The sequence below is a fragment of the Scyliorhinus torazame genome, chromosome 4, assembly GCF_047496885.1.
Source record: "Scyliorhinus torazame isolate Kashiwa2021f chromosome 4, sScyTor2.1, whole genome shotgun sequence".
NCBI classification, from domain to species: domain Eukaryota; kingdom Metazoa; phylum Chordata; class Chondrichthyes; order Carcharhiniformes; family Scyliorhinidae; genus Scyliorhinus; species Scyliorhinus torazame.
In genome coordinates this window covers 358,408,833-358,428,832 of record NC_092710.1, presented here as the reverse complement: position 1 = coordinate 358,428,832, position 20,000 = coordinate 358,408,833, and the positions used below count along the sequence as shown (strand labels likewise).

General features: G+C 54.7%; 2 protein-coding genes across 2 annotated transcripts in view; both read left to right on the top strand.

Moving 5' to 3' along the window:
* Positions 1 to 10,963, top strand: part of pex6 (peroxisomal biogenesis factor 6) — a gene marked incomplete at its 5' end in the record, with an annotated part of 335,015 nt that extends 324,052 nt beyond the window's left edge. The window contains one exon of the mRNA XM_072500606.1: positions 10,956 to 10,963. Coding sequence (XP_072356707.1) covers positions 10,956 to 10,963 — 8 coding nt within the window. The remainder of the gene's footprint in view (positions 1 to 10,955) is intronic.
* Positions 1 to 20,000, top strand: part of LOC140411518 (calpain-1 catalytic subunit-like) — a 250,389-nt gene that overhangs the window by 7,174 nt on the left and 223,215 nt on the right. The window lies entirely within an intron of this gene.

Sequence of the window (20,000 nt, the reverse complement as noted above, 5' to 3'; positions counted from 1 at the left end):
AAGGGGTTTGGGTCCATTGGGATTGTGTACAGTGGGAGTGAATGGGAAGGGGTTTGGGTCCATTGGGATTGTGCACAGTGGGAGTGAACGGGAAGGGGTTTGGGTCCATTGGGATTGTGCACAGTGGGGGTGAACGGGAAGGGGTTTGATCCATTGGGATTGTGCAAAGTGGGAATGAATGGGAAGGGGTTTGGGTCCATTGGGATTGTGTACAGTGGGAGTGAACGGGAAGGGGTTTGGATACATTGGGATTGTGCACAGTGGTAGTGAACGGGAAGGGGTTTGGTTCCATTGGGATTGTGTACAGTGGGAGTGAATGGGAAGGGGTTTGGATCCATTGGGACGGTGTACAGTGGGAGTGAATGGGAAGGGGTTTGGACCCGTTGGGATTGTGTACAGTGGGAGTGAATGGGAAGGGGTCTGGATCCGTTGGGATTGTGTACAGTGGTAGTGAACGGGATGGGGTTTGGATCCATTGGGATTGTGTACAGTGAGAGTGAATGGGAAGGGGTTTGATCCATTGGGGTTGTGTACAGTGGGAGTGAATGGGAAGGGGTTTGGGTCCATTGGGATTGTGCCCAGTGGGAGTGAACGGGAAGGGGTTTGGATCCATTGGGATTGTGTACAGTGGGAGTGAACGGGATGGGGTTTGGGTCCATTGGGATTGTGTACAGTGGGAGTGAACGGGAAGGGGTTTGGATCCAATGGGATTGTGTACAGTGGGAGTGAATGGGAAGGGGTTTGGATCCATTGGGATTGTGTACAGTGGGAGTGAATGGGAAGGGGTATGGATCCATTGGGATTGTGTACAGTGGGAGTTAATGGGAAGGGGTTTGGGTCCATTGGGATTGTGCACAGTGGGAGTGAACGGGAAGGTGTTTGATCCATTGGGATTGTGCACAGTGGGAGTGAATGGGAAGGGGTTAGGATCCATTGGGATGGTGGACAGTGGGAGTGAATGGGAAGGGGTTTGGATCCGTTGGGATTGTGCACAGTGGTAGTGAACGGGAAGGGGTTTGATCCATTGGGATTGTGGACAGTGAGAATGAATGGGAAGGGGTTTGATCCATTGGGATTGTGCAAAGTGGGAATGAATGGAAAGGGGTTTGTACCCATTGGGATTGTGTACAGTGGGAGTGAATGGGAAGGGGTTTAGATCCATTGGGATTGTGCCCAGTGGGAGTGAACGGGAAGGGGTTTGGTTCCATTGGGATTGTGTACAGTGGGAGTGAACGGGAAGGGGTTTGGATCCATTGGGATTGTGTACAGTGGTAGTGAATGGGAAGGGGTTTGGATCCGTTGGGATTGTGTACAGTGGGAGTGAATGGGAAGGGGTTTGGATCCGTTGGGATTGTGTACAGTGGTAGTGAACGGGAAGGGGTTTGGATCCATTGGGATTGTGTACAGTGAGAGTGAATGGGAAGGGGTTTGATCCATTGGGATTGTGTACAGTGGGAGTGAATGGGAAGGGGTTTGGATCCATTGGGATTGTGTACAGTGAGAGTGAATGGGAAGGGGTTTGGATACATTGGGATTGTGTACAGTGGGAGTGAACGGGAAGGGGTTTGGATACATTGGGATTGTGCACAGTGGTAGTGAACGGGAAGGGGTTTGGCTCCATTGGGATTGTGTACAGTTGGAGTGATTGGGAAGGGGTTTGTATCCATTGGGATTGTGTACAGTGGGAGTGAACGGGAAGGGGTTTGGATACATTGGGATTGTGCACAGTGGTAGTGAACGGGAAGGGGTTTGGCTCCATTGGGATTGTGTACAGTGGGAGTGAATGGGAAGGGGTTTGGATCCATTGGGACGGTGTACAGTGGTAGTGAATGGGAAGGGGTTTGGATCCGTTGGGATTGTGCACAGTGGGAGTGAATGGGAAGGGGTTTGGATCCGTTGGGATTGTGCACAGTGGGAGTGAACGGGAAGGGGTTTGGATCCATTGGGATGGTGGACAGTGGGAGTGAACGGGATGGGGTTTGGGTCCATTGGGATGGTGGACAGTGGGAGTGAACGGGAAGGGGTTTGGGTCCATTGGGATGGTGGACAGTGGGAGTGAATGGGAAGGGTTTTGGTTCCATTGGGATGGTGGACAGTGGAAGTGATCAGGAACTGAGCGTTCTCTCCTCCGACCACACGGAGCAGTGTGGACAGCCCATCCCATTGGCTGCTTGAATGGGACGGCGTGTGTGGGGGTCTGTGCCAGTCACAGAAGCGGAGGGAAATGGGCAGGTGAAACCCCGGCATTTCCATGGAGAATTTTCCTGGGAAGGGATGGTGCAGGGAATTCTGTATTGAGCGGAATGGAAACAAATGGAAGCATTATTCTGAAGGCTGCTTCGATTGAGCGACGTGATGGAGCGGGAGGATGGAGAAGGTGGCTTCTCCCTGGTAATGTTGTGAATCTTCATTGAGGGAAATGGGCCTCTTGGGAGGAAGGTTCCACTTCAGTGTAGCTGCAGGAAAACATGATGGATCGAGACATCAATGTGCCGGAATCTCGGCACAGGGGCAAGAGGAAGCAGCTTTCCACAAATTCCAGAAAAGTGCAGACACATGGGGGTTCCCATGGAAACCGCTTTTATTTGGAGGAAGTGACCGGGTTAAAGTTGCTCATTGTGCAAATGAGTTGATTCCGACACGGAACGTTACGGAGAGGGGGAGGGACAAGACCATGGGGAGATCTAAAAATACCGATTTATTTATTGAGGTTTTACATTTCTGAGAGTCCCACAAAAGTTACAAACTCGAACATCACCCTGAGCAAGAAGCGTAACCGAGAGACCACCGTCACAACAGCGTAACCGAGAGACCACAGTCACAACGGCGTAACCGAGAGACCACCGTCACAACGGCGTAACCGAGAGACCACCGTCACACCGGCGTAACCGAGAGACCCCCGTCACAACAGCGTAACCGAGAGACCACAGTCACAACGGCGTAACCGAGAGACCACCGTCACAACGGCGTAACCGAGAGACCACCGTCACAACGGCGTAACCGAGAGACCCCCGTCACAACGGCGTAACCGAGAGACCCCCGTCACAACAGCGTAACCGAGAGACCACCGTCACAACGGCGTAACCGAGAGACCACCGTCACAACGGCGTAACCGAGAGACCACCGTCACAACGGCGTAACCGAGAGACCACCGTCACACCGGCGTAACCGGGAGACCACCGTCACAACAGCGTAACCGAGAGACCACAGTCACAACGGCGTAACCGGGAGACCACCGTCACAACGGCGTAACCGAGAGACCACCGTCACACCGGCGTAACCGAGAGACCCCCGTCACAACAGCGTAACCGAGAGACCACCGTCACATCGGCGTAACCGGGAGACCACCGTCACAACGGCGTAACCGAGAGACCACCGTCACAACGGCGTAACCAAGAGACCACCGTCACATCGGCGTAACCGAGAGACCACCGTCACAACGGCGTAACCGAGAGACCACCGTCACAACGGCATAACCGAGAGACCACCGTCACAACGGCGTAACCGGGAGACCACCGTCACAACGGCGTAACCGAGAGACCACCGTCACAACGGCATAACCGAGAGACCACCGTCACATCGGCGTAACCGAGAGACCACCGTCACACCGGCGTAACCGAGAGACCACCGTCACAACGGCGTAACCGGGAGACCACCGTCACAACGGCATAACCGAGAGACCACCGTCACAACAGCGTAACCGAGAGACCACCGTCACATCGGCGTAACCGGGAGACCACCGTCACAACGGCGTAACCGGGAGACCACCGTCACAACGGCGTAACCGAGAGACCACCGTCACAACGGCGTAACCGGGAGACCACCGTCACAACGGCGTAACCGAGAGACCACCGTCACAACGGCGTAACCGGGAGACCACCGTCACAACGGCGTAACCGAGAGACCACCGTCACAACGGCGTAACCGAGAGACCACCGTCACAACGGAGTAACCGGGAGACCACGGTCACAACGGCGTAACCGAGAGACCACCGTCACAACGGCGTAACCGGGAGACCACCGTCACAACGGCGTAACCGAGAGACCACCGTCACAACTGACCCGAAATAATCATCAGACAAAACAAGATACTCCAGCGGCCAAAGAACGAGGCAGGGTCAGGATAATGTCACAAAGACACAATAGAACGGTGCCCACCTTCACAAGCTGCACATGTCCACAGTCATCGCAAGAAATCACCCTTCGCGATGTGATCAGGCACGCACCGACCTCCAACTCCCTGGACTCCAGCAGTGCCAAAGGCCCCTCCCGGATACCAAACCGTCCACACCATGGAGGAGACACCTTACCAGAAACAAAATACACAAAAAGCCCAGTTTGGGGGGAGTTACATACGTGTCAGACACCTGGGGCGAGATTCTCCGACCTCACCGGGCCGGGTCGGAGAATCGCCGGGGGCTGGCGTGAATCCCGCCCCCGCCGGTTGCCGAAGTCTCCGGCACCAGAGATTCGGCGGGGGCGGGAATCGCGCCGCGCCGGTTGGCGGCCCCCCCGCTCGATTCTCCGGCCCGGATGGGCCGAAGTCCCGCCGCTAAAATGCCTGTCCCGCCGGCGTAAATTAAACCACCTACCTTACCGGCGGGACAAGGTGGCGCGGGCGTGCTCCGGGGTCCTGGGGGGCGGGCGATCTGGCCCCGGGGGGGGGGGGGGGGTGGGCCCCCACGGTGGCCTGGCCCGCGATCGGGGCCCACCGATCCGCGGGCGGGCCTGTGCCGTGGGGGCACTCTTTTCCTTCCGCCTCCGCCACGGTCTCCACCATGGCGGAGGCGGAAGAGACTCCCTCCACTGCACAGGCGCGGGAAACTGTCAGCAGCCGCTGACGCTCCCGCGCATGCGCCGCCCGGAGATGTCATTTCCGCGCCAGCTGGCGGGGCACCAAAGGCCTTTTCCGCCAGCTGGCGGGGCGGAAATTTGTCCGGCGCCGACCTAGCCCCTTAAGCTTGGGGCTCGGCCCCCAAAGATGCGGAGGATTCCGCACCTTTGGGGCGGCACGATGCCCGTCTGATTTGCGCCGTTTTGGGCGCCAGTCGGCGGACATCGCGCCGTTTCCGGAGAATTTCGCCCCACAGCTTCATCCCAATCCAGGCCCAGAACAGGACAAAATCATACAATCCTGACAGTGCTCAATTCGGCCCATCACGTCTGCACTGATCCTCCAAAGAAACAGCCAGGCCCCCCCCCACCCCGCCCTATCCCCGGAACTCCATCTAACCTTTTAGACACCAAGGGGCAATTTAGCGGAGCCAATTCATTTAGCCTGCACATCTTAGTGAGACACGACCTCCTGTTCACAAAACCATGCTGTCGCTCGCTAATAACTTCATTTGTTTCCAAATCTGAGTAAATCCTGTCCCTAAAGCTCATGGGATTAGGGACAGTGTATTGAGGTGGATAGAAAACTGGTTGGCAGACAGGAAACAAAGAGTAGGGATTAATGGGTCCTTTTCAAATTGGCAGGCAGTGACCAGTGGGGTACCACAGGGATCAGTGCTGGGACCCCAGCTATTCACAATGTATATCAATGATTTAGATGGGGGAATGAAATGCCACATCTCCAGATTTGCAGATGACACCAAGTTGGGCGGGAGGGTGAGCTGTGAGGAGGATGCAGAGATCCCTGTTGGATGGGAGGGTGAGCTGTGAGGAGGATGCAGAGATCCCTGTTGGGTGGGAGGGTGAGCTGTGAGGAGGATGCAGAGATCCCTGTTGGGTGGGAGGGTGAGCTGTGAGGAGGATGCAGAGATCCCTGTTGGATGGGAGGGTGAGCTGTGAGGAGGATGCAGAGATCCCTGTTGGGTGGGAGGGTGAGCTGTGAGGATGATGCAGAGATCCCTGTTGGATGGGAGGGTGAGCTGTGAGGAGGATGCAGAGATCCCTGTTGGGTGGGAGGGTGAGCTGTGAGGAGGATGCAGAGATCCCTGTTGGATGGGAGGGTGAGCTGTGAGGAGGATGCAGAGATCCCTGTTGGGTGGGAGGGTGAGCTGTGAGGAGGATGCAGAGACCCCTGTTGGGTGGGAGGGTGAGCTGTGAGGAGGATGCAGAGATCCCTGTTGGGTGGGAGGGTGAGCTGTGAGGAGGATGCAGAGATCCCTGTTGGGTGGAGGGTGAGCTGTGAGGAGGATGCAGAGATCCCTGTTGGGCGGGAGGGTGAGCTGTGAGGAGGATGCAGAGATCCCTGTTGGATGGGAGGGTGAGCTGTGAGGAGGATGCAGAGATCCCTGTTGGATGGGAGGGTGAGCTGTGAGGAGGATGCAGAGATCCCTGTTGGATGGGAGGGTGAGCTGTGAGGAGGATGCAGAGATCCCTGTTGGATGGGAGGGTGAGCTGTGAGGAGGATGCAGAGATCCCTGTTGGATGGGAGGGTGAGCTGTGAGGAGGATGCAGAGATCCCTGTTGGGTGGGAGGGTGAGCTGTGAGGAGGATGCAGAGATCCCTGTTGGATGGAGGGTGAGCTGTGAGGAGGATGCAGAGATCCCTGTTGGATGGGAGGGTGAGCTGTGAGGAGGATGCAGAGATCCCTGTTGGGTGGGAGGGTGAGCTGTGAGGAGGATGCAGAGATCCCTGTTGGGTGGGAGGGTGAGCTGTGAGGAGGATGCAGAGATCCCTGTTGGGTGGGAGGGTGAGCTGTGAGGAGGATGCAGAGATCCCTGTTGGATGGGAGGGTGAGCTGTGAGGAGGATGCAGAGATCCCTGTTGGGTGGGAGGGTGAGCTGTGAGGAGGATGCAGAGATCCCTGTTGGATGGAGGGTGAGCTGTGAGGAGGATGCAGAGATCCCTGTTGGATGGGAGGGTGAGCTGTGAGGAGGATGCAGAGATCCCTGTTGGGTGGGAGGGTGAGCTGTGAGGAGGATGCAGAGATCCCTGTTGGGTGGGAGGGTGAGCTGTGAGGAGGATGCAGAGATCCCTGTTGGGTGGGAGGGTGAGCTGTGAGGAGGATGCAGAGATCCCTGTTGGGTGGGAGGGTGAGCTGTGAGGAGGATGCAGAGATCCCTGTTGGGTGGGAGGGTGAGCTGTGAGGAGGATGCAGAGATCCCTGTTGGGTGGGAGGGTGAGCTGTGAGGAGGATGCAGAGATCCCTGTTGGATGGGAGGGTGAGCTGTGAGGAGGATGCAGAGATCCCTGTTGGATGGGAGGGTGAGCTGTGAGGAGGATGCAGAGATCCCTGTTGGGCGGGAGGGTGAGCTGTGAGGAGGATGCAGAGATCCCTGTTGGATGGGAGGGTGAGCTGTGAGGAGGATGCAGAGATCCCTGTTGGGTGGGAGGGTGAGCTGTGAGGAGGATGCAGAGATCCCTGTTGGATGGGAGGGTGAGCTGTGAGGAGGATGCAGAGATCCCTGTTGGATGGGAGGGTGAGCTGTGAGGAGGATGCAGAGATCCCTGTTGGATGGGAGGGTGAGCTGTGAGGAGGATGCAGAGATCCCTGTTGGATGGGAGGGTGAGCTGTGAGGAGGATGCAGAGATCCCTGTTGGGTGGGAGGGTGAGCTGTGAGGAGGATGCAGAGATCCCTGTTGGATGGGAGGGTGAGCTGTGAGGAGGATGCAGAGATCCCTGTTGGGTGGGAGGGTGAGCTGTGAGGAGGATGCAGAGATCCCTGTTGGATGGGAGGGTGAGCTGTGAGGAGGATGCAGAGATCCCTGTTGGGTGGGAGGGTGAGCTGTGAGGAGGATGCAGAGATCCCTGTTGGGTGGGAGGGTGAGCTGTGAGGAGGATGCAGAGATCCCTGTTGGATGGGAGGGTGAGCTGTGAGGAGGATGCAGAGATCCCTGTTGGGTGGGAGGGTGAGCTGTGAGGAGGATGCAGAGATCCCTGTTGGGCGGGAGGGTGAGCTGTGAGGAGGATGCAGAGATCCCTGTTGGATGGGAGGGTGAGCTGTGAGGAGGATGCAGAGATCCCTGTTGGGTGGGAGGGTGAGCTGTGAGGAGGATGCAGAGATCCCTGTTGGGTGGGAGGGTGAGCTGTGAGGAGGATGCAGAGATCCCTGTTGGGCGGGAGGGTGAGCTGTGAGGAGGATGCAGAGATCCCTGTTGGATGGGAGGGTGAGCTGTGAGGAGGATGCAGAGATCCCTGTTGGGTGGGAGGGTGAGCTGTGAGGAGGATGCAGAGATCCCTGTTGGGTGGGAGGGTGAGCTGTGAGGAGGATGCAGAGATCCCTGTTGGGTGGGAGGGTGAGCTGTGAGGAGGATGCAGAGACCCCTGTTGGGTGGGAGGGTGAGCTGTGAGGAGGATGCAGAGATCCCTGTTGGGTGGGAGGGTGAGCTGTGAGGAGGATGCAGAGATCCCTGTTGGGTGGGAGGGTGAGCTGTGAGGAGGATGCAGAGATCCCTGTTGGATGGGAGGGTGAGCTGTGAGGAGGATGCAGAGATCCCTCAGTGTGATTTGGACAAGTTGAGTGAGTGGGCGAATGAAATGAAAAATGAAAATCGCTTATTGTCAAAAGTAGGCTTCAATGAAGTTACTGTGAAAAGCCCCTAGTCGCCACATTCCGCCGCCTGTTCGGGTCACAGAGGGAGAATTCATGTTTTGCTGCAATTGTACAGGGCCTTGGTGAGGCCACACCGGGGGTAGTGTGTGCAGTTTTGGTGTCCTGATCTGAGGAAGGATATTCTTGCTATGGAGGGAGAGCAGCGAAGGTTAACCAGGCTGATTCCTGGGATGGCGGGACTGACGTATGAGGAGAGACTAAGTCGGTTAGGATTGTATTCACTGGAGTTCAGAAGAATGAGGGGAGGGATCTCGGGCAAGATTCTCCGAGCCCCCGCCGGGTCAGAGAATCGACGGGGGCTGGCGTGAATCCCGCCCCCGCCGGTTGCCGAATTCTCCGGCACCGGAGATTCGGTGGTGGGGGCAGGAATTGCGCCGCGCCGGTTGGCGGCCCCCCCCCCCCCCCCCCAGCGATTCTCCGGCCCAAACCCAAGTCCACACCTCCACCCTATCCCCATAACCCAGTTACCCCACCCAACACTAAGGGCAATTTTGGACACTACAGGCAATTTATCACGGCCAATCCACCTAACCTGCACATCTTTGGACTGTGGGAGGAAACCGGAGCACCCGGAGGAAACCCACGCACACACGGGGAGGATGTGCAGACTCCGCACAGACAGTGACCCAAGCCGGGAATCGAACCTGGGACCCTGGAGCTGTGAAGCAACAGTGCTAACCACTGCGCTACCGTGCTGACCACGTGAAGTCCCGCTGCTGGAATGCCTGTCCCGCCGGCGTGGATTAAACCACCTCTCTTACCGGCGGGACAAGGCGGCGCGGGCGGGCTCCGGGGTCCTGGGGGGGGCTTTCGCTACGGTCTCCACCATGGCGGAGGCGGAAGAGACCCCCTCCACTGCGCATGCGCGGGGATGCCGTGAGCGGCTGCTGACGCTCCCGCGCATGCGCCGCCCGGCGATGTCATTTCCGCGCCAGCTGGCGGGGCACCAAAGGTCTTTCCCGCCAGCTGGCGGGGCGGAAATTCATCCGGCGCCGGCCTAGCCTCTCAAGGTTAGGGCTCGGCCGCTCAAGATGCGGAGGATTCCGCACCTTTGGGGCGGCGCGATGCCGGACTGATTCGCGCCGTTTTTGCCGCCGGTTGGCGGACATCGTGCCGATTGCGGAGAATTCCGCCCGTCATGTACACATAATGGCCACAATTCTCCCATCGGGAGACTAAGTCCTGACGCCGGAGTGAAAACCGGAGTGTTTCACTCCGGCGTCGGAGGCCATTCCCAGCCCCCTATTCTCCCACCCCCGGGGGCTAGCCGCGTAAAAGCGACGCCGCGTAACTGGCGACACCCGCGCATGCGCAGTTCCCGTCCTCCCCGCAGCTGCTCCGCAAGAAGATGTCGATGGATCTTGTGGGGCAGCGGAGGAAAGGAGGTCCTCCTTCAGAGAGGCCGGCCTGCCGATCGGTGGGCACCGATCGCGGGCCAGACCCCTTGTGAGGCCCCCCCGGTGCAGGAACCCCCCCCCCCAGCGTTCCCGCGCTGTTCCCGCCGGCAGCGACCAGGTGTGGACGGCGCCGGCGGAAACCTGTTGTGTTGGGCAGGCCGCTCGGCCCATCCGGGCCGGAGAATCACCGCTCGCCCGTTACCAACGGCGATTCTCCCAGCGGCCAGCCGTGATTCTCGCCCCGCCGGTTTGGGGGGGGGGGGAGAATCGCATGCGGGCGGCGTGGCGGGACACGCGCAGCGCCCCGGCGATTCTCCCACCCGGCGTGGGGAGGGGGGGGAGAGAATTCCGCCCCTATGTCTAAGAATCTTGTCCAGTAATTTCCCTCCCACTGACGTAAGGCTCACCGGCCTATAATTTCCTGGATTATCCCTGCTGCCCTTCCTGAACAATGGAACAACATTGGCTCCTCTCCAGTCCTCTGGAACGTCACCTGTAGCCAATGAGGATGCAAAGATACTGTCAAGGCCCCAGCAATTTCCTCCCTTGCCTCCCTCAGTATTCTGGGGTAGATTCCATCAGGCCCTGGGACTTATCTACTTTAATACTTTTTAAGATGCCCAACACCTCCTCTTTATTAATATCAACATGTTTCAGAATAACTACACCCTCTACCCTGTACTCCTCATTACCAATTCCTTCTCTTTGGTGAATACCGATGCAAAGTATTCATTTAGTACCTCGCCCATTTCCTCTGGCTCCACACATAGATTCCCTCGCCTATCCTTCAGTGGGCCAACCCTTTCCCTGGCTACCCTCTTGCTTTTTATACACGTGCAAAATGCCTTGTGATTTTCCTTATTCCTGTTTGCCAAGGACTTTTAACCCTCCTGACTCCTTGCTTAAGTTCCTTCCCACTTTCCTTATATTCCTCACAGGCTTCGTCTGTTCTCAGCCTTCTCGCCCTGACAAATGCCTCCTTTTTCTTTTTAACCAGGCTCACAGTATCCCTCGGGTTTCCCGAAACTTGCCATACTTATCCCTCTTCCTCACAGGAACGTGATTTCCTCTCAACTAACAGTGGAAAGACCCCCACACGTCAGATGTTGATTGACCCTCAAACAGCCGCCCCATTCGAAATTCTTGAGTTCCAGCCTGATATTGCTTCTTATTATCTGGGATCTTGCTGTGCATTATGTCGGTGTTCCTGATCCCTCCTGGATTATCGAGCTGGCCCACCAGAGTGTGTGTTTCCGAGGGTATAGGCAGTCCGAGGTGTAACCAAGTTTTGGTTTTTCGTTGTCCAAGCACAGGCTGTGGGACTGGAGTCACATGTAGGCCTGACCGGGTAGGTCTGTGTCGCTATTCCCTGAAGCACGGGCCCGCCCGCGGATCGGTGGGCCCCGATCGCGGGCCAGGCCACCGTGGGGGCACCCCCCCCCCCCCGGGGCCAGATCGCCCCGCGCTCCCCCCAGGACCCCGGAGCCCACCCGCGTCGCCTTGTCCCGCCAGTAAGAGAGGTGGTTTAATCCACGCCGGCGGGACAGGCATTCCAGCAGCGGGACTTCGGCCCATCCGGGCCGGAGAATCACGGGGGGGGGGGGGGGCGGTATCCGGTGCCGGAGAATTCGGCAACCGGCGGGGGGGGGGTCAGAGAATCCCGCCCACGTCCGTTAACTGTGCACACAGCAATCTGAGTGGATTTATAAAATTCACTTTCACGTATTGCCCTGGGTCATCTCCTGCTTGTGTGTCGAGATGAAATAACTGAGCATTTGGAAAACAGGGACAGGATCGATCCAAGTCAGCATGGATTCACTGAAGGAAAATCACCCTTGACAAACCTTCTGGAGCTTTTTGAGGATGTGACCAGTAGAGTGGACAAGGGTGAACCAGTGGATGCTGGACTTTCAAAAGGGTTTTGACAAGGCCCCGCACATGAGATTAGTGAGCAAAATTAAAGCTCAAGATGTTGGGGGTAATGTATTGATGTGGATAGAGAACTGGTTGGTAGACAGGAAGCAGAGTGAGAATAAACGGGTCCTTTTCAGAGTGGCAGGCAGTGACTAGTGGGGTACCGCAGGGTTCAGTGCTGGGACCCCAGCTGTTTGCAAAATACATGAATGATTTAATAATAACAACAATCGCTTATTGTCACAAGTCGGCTTCAATGAAGTTACTGCGAAAAGCCCCGAGTCGCCACATTCCGGCCCCTGTTCGGGGAGGTCGGTACGGGAATTGAACCCGCGCTGCTGGCCTTGTTCTGCATTGCAAGCCAGCGGTTTAGCCCACTGTGCTAAACCAGCCCCTGGATGAAGGAATTTTAATACCTCCAAGTTTGCAGACGACACTCAGCTGGGTGGCAGTGTGAGCTGTGAGGAGGATGCAGAGAGGCTGCAGGGTGAGTTGGGCAGGCTGGCCGAGTGGGCAAATATTTGGCAAATGCAATATGATGCGGGTAAGTGTGAGGTTATCCACTTTGGTGGCAAAAACAGGAAGGCAGGTTATTACCTGAGTGGTGGCAGTTTAGGAAAAGGGGAAAGGGGACCTGGGTGTGATGGTGGAACAGTCGCTGAAGGTTGGCATGTAGGTACAGCAGGCGGCAAGGAAAGCTAATGGTGTGCTGGCCTTGGAGAGGATTTGAGTACAGGAGTAGGGATGTCTTGCTGCAGGTATACAGGGCCTTGGCGAGGCCACACCTTGAGTATTGGGTAGAGAACCTAGTGGAGTGGTGCAGCGACAACAATCTCTCCCTCAATGTCAGCAAAACTAAAGAGCTGGTCATTGACTTCAGGAAGCAAAGTACTGTCCACACCCCTGTCAGCATCAACGGGGCCGAGGTGGAGATGGTTCGCGGTTTCAAATTCCTAGGGGTGCACATCTCCAAAAATCTGTCCTGGTCCACCCACGTTGACGCTACCACCAAGAAAGCACAACAGCGCCTATACTTCCTCAGGAAACTAAGGAAATTCGGCATGTCCACATTAACCCTTAGCAACTTTTACAGATGCACCATAGAAAGCATCCTATCGGGCTGCATCACAGCCTGGTATGGCAACTGCTCGGCCCAGGACCGCAAGAAACTTCAGAGAGTTGTGAACACCGCCCAGTCCATCACACAAACCTGCCTCCCATCCATTGACTCCATCTACACCTCCCGCTGCCTGGGGAAAGGGGGCAGCGTAATCAAAGATCCCTCCCACCCGGCTTACTCACTCTTCCAACTTCTTCCATCGGGCAGGAGATACAGAAGTCTGAGAACACGCACGAACAGACTCAAAAACAGCTTCTTCCCCACTGTCACCAGACTCCTAAATGACCCTCTTATGGACTGACCTGATTAACACTACACCCTGTATGCTTCACCCGATGCCGGTGTTATGTAGTTACATTGTGTACCTTGTGTTTCCCTATTATGTATTTTCTTTTATTCCCTTTTCTTCTCATGTACTTAATGATCTGTTGAGCTGCTCGCAGAAAAATACTTTTCACTGTACCTCGGTACACGGGACAATAAACAAATCCAATCCAATCCAATCCAATTGGGTGCAGTCTTGGTCTCCTAGTTTGAACAAGGACATTCTTGCTATTGAGGGTGTCCAGCGAAGGTTCACCAGGCTAAATCCCGGGATGAAGAAAGACTGGATGGACTGGGCTTGTACTCACTGGAGTTTAGAAGAATGAGAGGGGATCTCGTAGAAACACATAAAATCCTGATGGGACTGGACAGGCTGGATGCGGGAAGAGTGTTCCCGATGTCGGGGATGTCCAGAACTCCGGGTCACAGCCTCGGAATAACGGGTCAGCCAATCAGGACTGAGATGAGGAAGAACTTCTCTCAGAGAGCTGTGACCGTGTGGAATTCTCTCCCACAGGAAGCTGCTGGGGCCGGTTCGCTGGATATATTCCAGAGGGAGCTGGACGTGGGACTTGCGGCTAAAGGGGTCAAGGGGTCTGGAGAGAGAGCGGGAGTGGGATACTGAATTTGCACGATCAGCCAGGATCATATTGAATGGTGGTGCAGGCTCGAAGGGCCGAATGGCCTTCAGCAACTATTCTCTATGTTTCTATCCCCGGATCAGTAAGGCGGGTGTGGCCTCGGGAAGCCTGAGGCCTGAGGCCTGCCTAGGCAGGCTTCCTGTGTGGTTGGGCAGCGAGTGAGTCAGAGTGTGGCCAGGCTGCGTTAACACAGGGTTAACATGGCTGTTACTGCTGAGAGCATTTAATCCTCTCTCAGGGTCAGAACACGTGACTCAGATTCTCTTTAATAAATCACAGCTGTTTTTACAGCCCCGTGCACCAATACTGTCCCTCTGTGTGCGTATGTCCGTCTCTCTGTGTCTGTCCCTCTCTGTGTCTGTCCCTCTGTGTGCGTGTGTGTCTCTCTGTGTGTGTGTGTCTCTCTGTGTCTGTCCCTCTCTCTCTGTCTGTCCGTCTGGTGTCCGTCTCTGGTGTCCATCTGTGTGTGTCTTCCTGTGTGTGTGTGTGTGTGCGTTCCTGTGCATGTGTGTCTCTCTGTGTCTGTGTCTGTCTGTGTGTGTGTCTGTGTGTGTGTGTGTCTCTCTGTGTCTGTGTGTCTCTGTGTCTGTGTTCCTGTGTGTGTGTGTGTATGTGTCTCTGTGTCTGTGTGTCTCTGTGTCTGTGTTCCTGTGTGTGTGTGTGTGTATGTGTGTGTGTCTCTCTGTGTCTGTCTCTGTGTGTGTGTGTGTCTGTGTGTGTGTGTTCCTGTGTGTATGTGTCTCTCTGTGTCTGTCTATCTGTGTGTGTGTGTCTCTGTGTGTGTGTTCCTGTGTCTGTGTGTGTGTGTGTATGTCTCTGTGTGTGTTGCTGTGTCTGTATGTGTGTGTGCCTCTGTCTGTGTGTGTGTGTGTGTGTGTGTATGTCTGTGTGTGTGTCTCTGTGTGTGTGTTCCTGTGTCTGTGTGTGTGTCTCTGTGTGTGTGTGTGTCTGTGTGTATGTGTGTGTGTGTGTGTGTGTATGTCTGTGTGTGTGTGTCTGTGTGTATCTCTCTCTGTACCCGTGTGTGTGTCTGTCTTGTTTAATGCTCAGACCAGTGGTATAATTACTGTTTGGGGTATAAATGGCTTTCGGGGGAGGCAGTGGGGTAGTGGGATTGTCGCTGGACGCGTAATCCAGAGAGCCAGGGTAACTCTGTGGGGACCCGGCTTCAAATCCCACAACGGCAGATGATGGAATTTAAACTGCATAAAATATCTGGAATTAAAAGTCTGTTGATGACCATGAAACCATTGTCGATTGTCGTAAAACCCCATCTGGTTCACTAATGTCCTTTCGGGAAGGAAATCTGCCGCCCTTACCCGGTCTGGCCTACACGTGACTCCTGACCGTGATGGCAGTAAATCCTGGCCCAGTCACAACACTCACAATCTATCAACAAACTCTCCCCTCCCGCCAGGGTTTCTGACCATTCCTAATCTTCACCCACGTCTACTCGATCATCCGAGACGAGACCCTTTCTCACTGATGTTCCCGATCCTTTCCCACTGATGTTCCCGATCCTTTCTCACCGACGTTCCTGATCCTTTCTCACTGACGTTCCCGATCCTTTCTCAAAGAACAAACAAAGAACAAAGAAATGTACAGCACAAGAACAGGCCCTTCAGCCCTCCAAGCCCGTGCCGACCATGCTGCCCGACTAAACTACAATCTTCTACACTTCCTGGGTCCGTATCCCTCTATTCCCATCCTATTCATGTGTTTGTCAAGATGCCCCTTAAATGTCCCTATCGTCCCTGCTTCCACCACCACCTCCGGCAGCGAGTTCCAGGCACCCACTACCTGTGGGTGTAAAGTGTAAAAAACTTGCCTCGTACATCTACTCTAAACCTTGCCCCTCTCACCTTAAACCTATGCCCCCTAGTAATTGACCCCTCTACCCTGGGGAAAAGCCTCTGACTATCCACTCTGTCTATGCCCCTCATAATTTTGTAGACGTCTATCAGGTCTCCCCTCAACCTCCTCCGTTCCAGTGAGAACAAACCGAGTTTATTCAACTGCTCCTCATAGCTAATGCCCTCCATACCAGGCAACATTCTGGTAAATCTCTTCTGCACCCTCTCTAAAGCCTCCACATCCTTCTGGTAGTGTGGCGACCAGAATTGAACACTATACTCCAAGTGTGGCCTAACTAAGGTTCTATACAGCTGCAACATGACTTGCCAATTCTTATACTCAATGCCCCGGCCAATGAAGGCAAGCATGCCGTATGCCTTCTTGACTACCTTCTCCACCTGTGTTGCCCCTTTTAATGACCTGTGGACCTGTACTCCTAGATCTCTTTGACTTTCAATACTCTTGAGGGTTCTACCATTCACTGTATATTCCCTACCTGCATTAGCCCTTCCAAAATGCATTACCTCACATTTGTCCGGATTAAACTCCATCTGCCATCTCTCCACCCAAGTCTCCAAACAATCTAAATCCTGCTGTATCCTCTGACAGTCCTCATCGCTATCCGCAATTCCACCAACCTTTGTGTCATCTGCCAACTTACTAATCAGACCAGTTACATTTTTCTCCAAATCATTTATATATACTACAAAGAGCAAAGGTCCCAGCACTGATCCCTATGGAACACCACTGGTTACAGCCCTCCAATTAGAAAAGCATCCTTCCATTGCTACCCCCTGCCTTCTATGACCTAGCCAGTTCTGTATCCACCTTGCCAGCTCACCCCTGATCCCGTGTAACTTCACCTTTTGTACTAGTCTACCATGAGGGACCTTGTCAAAGGCCTTACTGAAGTCCATATAGACAACATCCACTGCCCTACCTGCATCAATCATCTTAGTGACCTCCTCGAAAAACTCTATCAAGTTAGTGAGACATGACCTCCCCTTCACAAAACCATGCTGCCTCTCACTAATACGTCCATTTGCTTCCAAATGGGAGTAGATCCTGTCTCGAAGAATTCTCTCCAGTAATTTCCCTACCACTGAAGTAAGGCTCACCGGCCTGTAGTTCCCGGGATTATCCTTACTACCCTTCTTAAACAGAGGAACAACATTGGCTATTCTCCAGTCCTCCGGGACATCCCCTGAAGACAGTGAGGATCCAAAGATTTCTGTCAAGGCCTCAGCAATTTCCTCTCCAGCCTCCTTCAGTATTCTGGGGTAGATCCCATCAGGTCCTGGGGACTTATCTACCTTAATATTTTTTAAGACACCCAACACCTCGTCTTTTTGGATCTCAATGTGACCCAGGCTATCGACACCCCCTTCTCCAGACTCAACATCTACCAATTCCTTCTCTTTGGTGAATACTGATGCAAAGTATTCATTTAGCACCTCGCCCATTTCCTCTGGCTCCACACATAGATTCCCTTGCCTATCCTTCAGTGGGCCAACCCTTTCCCTGGCTACCCTCTTGCTTTTTATGTACGTGTAAAAAGCCTTGGGATTTTCCTTAACCCTATTTGCCAATGACTTTTCGTGACCTCTTCTAGCCCTCCTGACTCCTTGCTTAAGTTCCTTCCTACTGTCCTTATATTCCACGCAGGCTTCGTCTGTTCCCGGCCTTTTAGCCCTGACAAATGCCTCCTTTTTCTTTTTGACGAGGCCTACATATCTCTCGTTATCCAAGGTTCCCGAAAATTGCCGTATTTATCCTTCTTCCTGACAGGAACATGCCGGTCCTGAATTCCTTTCAACTGACACTTGAAAGCCTCCCACATGTCAGATGTTGATTTGCCCTCAAACATCCACCCCCAATCTATGTTCTTCAGTTCCCGCCTAATATTGTTATAATTAGCCTTCCCCCAATTTAGCACATTCATCCTCGGACCACTCTTATCCTTGTCCACCAGTACGTTAAAACTTACTGAATTGTGGTCACTGTTACCGAAATGCTCCCCTACTGAAACATCTACCACCTGGCCGGGCTCATTCCCCAATACCAGGTCCAGTACCGCCCCTTCCCTAGTTGGACTGTCTACATATTGTTTTTAAGAAGCCCTCCTGGATGCTCCTTACAAACTCCGCCCCATCTAAGCCCCTGGCACGAAGTGAGTCCCAGTCAATATTGGGGAAGTTGAAGTCTCCCATCACCACAACCCTGTTGTTTTTACTCTTTTCCAAAATCTGTCTACCTATCTGCTCCTCTATCTCCCGCTGGCTGTTGGGAGGCCTGTAGTAAATCCCCAACATTGCGACTGCACCCTTCTTATTCCTGATCTCTACCCATATAGCCTCACTGCCCTCTGAGGTGTCCTCCCGCAGTACAGCTGTGATATTCTCTCTAACCAGTAGCGCAACTCCGCCTCCCCTTTTACACCCCCCTCTATCCCGCCTGAAACATCTAAATCCGGGAACGTTTAGCTGCCAATCCTGCCCTTCCCTCAACCAGGTCTCTGTAATGGCAACAACATCATAGTTCCAAGTACTAATCCAAGCTCTAAGTTCACCTGCCTTACCCATAATACTTCTTTGCATTAAAACATATGCACTTCAGGCCCCCAGACCCCGCTGTGTTCAGCAACTTTTCCCTGTCTGCTCTGCCTCAGAGCCACACTGTCCCTATTCCCTAGTTCTCCCTCAATGCTCTCACCTTTTGACCTATTGCTCCCGTGCCCACCCCCCTGCCATACTAGTTTAAACCCTCCCGTGTGACACTAGCAAACCTCGCGGCCAGGATATTTATGCCTCTCCGGTTTAGATGCAACCCGTCCTTAAATAGGTCACACCTGCCCCGGAAGAGCTCACAGTGGTCCAGATAATGGAAACCCTCCCTCCTACACCAGCTGTTTAGCCACGTGTTTGTCTGCTCTATCTTCCTATTCCTAGCCTCACTGGCACGTGGCACAGGGAGTAATCCTGAGATTACAACCCTCGAGGTCCTGTCTTTTAACTTTCTGCCTAGCTCCCTGAACTCCTGCTGCAGGACCTCATGCCCCTTCCTGCCTATGTCGTTAGTACCAATATGTACAACGACCTCTGCCTGTTTGCCCTCCCCTTCAGGATGCCCTCTACCCGTTCGGATCCTTTCTCACTGACGTTCCTGATCCTTTCTCACTGACGTTCCCGATCCTTTCTCACTGACGTTCCCGATCCTTTCTCACTGACGTTCCTGATCCTTTCTCACTGACGTTCCCGATCCTTTCTCTCTGACGTTCCTGATCCTTTCTCACTGACGTTCCCGATCCTTTCTCACTGACGTTCCCGATCCTTTCTCACTGACGTTCCCGATCCTTTCTCTCTGACGTTCCTGATCCTTTCTCACTGACGTTCCCGATCCTTTCTCACTGACGTTCCTGATCCTTTCTCACTGACGTTCCCGATCCTTTCTCACTGACGTTCCTGATCCTTTCTCACTGACGTTCCTGATCCTTTCTCTCTGGCGTTCCCGATCCTTTCTCACTGACGTTCCTGATCCTTTCTCTCTGACGTTCCTGATCCTTTCTCTCTGGCGTTCCCGATCCTTTCTCACTGACGTTCCCGATCCTTTCTCACTGACGTTCCCGATCCTTTCTCACTGACGTTCCTGATCCTTTCTCACTGACGTTCCCGATCCTTTCTCTCTGACGTTCCTGTGTCAGTCCCAGGCTGGCTGCTTTCTGAGATACTGTGGGCCTGGAATGTTTACTCAGTTTGGAATGATGATTAAATCCAAACCTCTCTCACCTCACATAGATCAGATAAAAACTTCCATTTCATTGTTCATCTCCTGCTCCCCCTCCCCCTCCCTCTCTCCCTCCCTCCCTCCCCCTCTCTCTCCCTCCCCCTCCCTCTCCGCCCTCCACCCTCCCTCTCCCTCCCCCTCCCTCCCGCTCCCCCTCCCCCTCTCCCTCCCTCCTCCCTCTCTCCCCTCTCCCTCCCCCTCCCTCTCTCCCTCCCCTCCCTCTCCCTCCCCCTCCCTCTCTCCCAGCCCCCTCCCTCTCTCCCTCCCTCCCTCCCGTCTCTCTCCCCCTCCCTCTCCCCCCCCTCCCTCTCCCTCCCTCCCTCCCCCTCCCTCTCCCTCCCTCCCCCTCCCTCTCCCCCCCCTCCCTCTCCCTCCCTCCCCCCTCCCTCTCCCTCCCTCCCCCTCCCTCTCTCCCACCCCCTCCCTCTCTCCCACCCCCTCCCTCTCTCCCTCCCCCCTCCCTC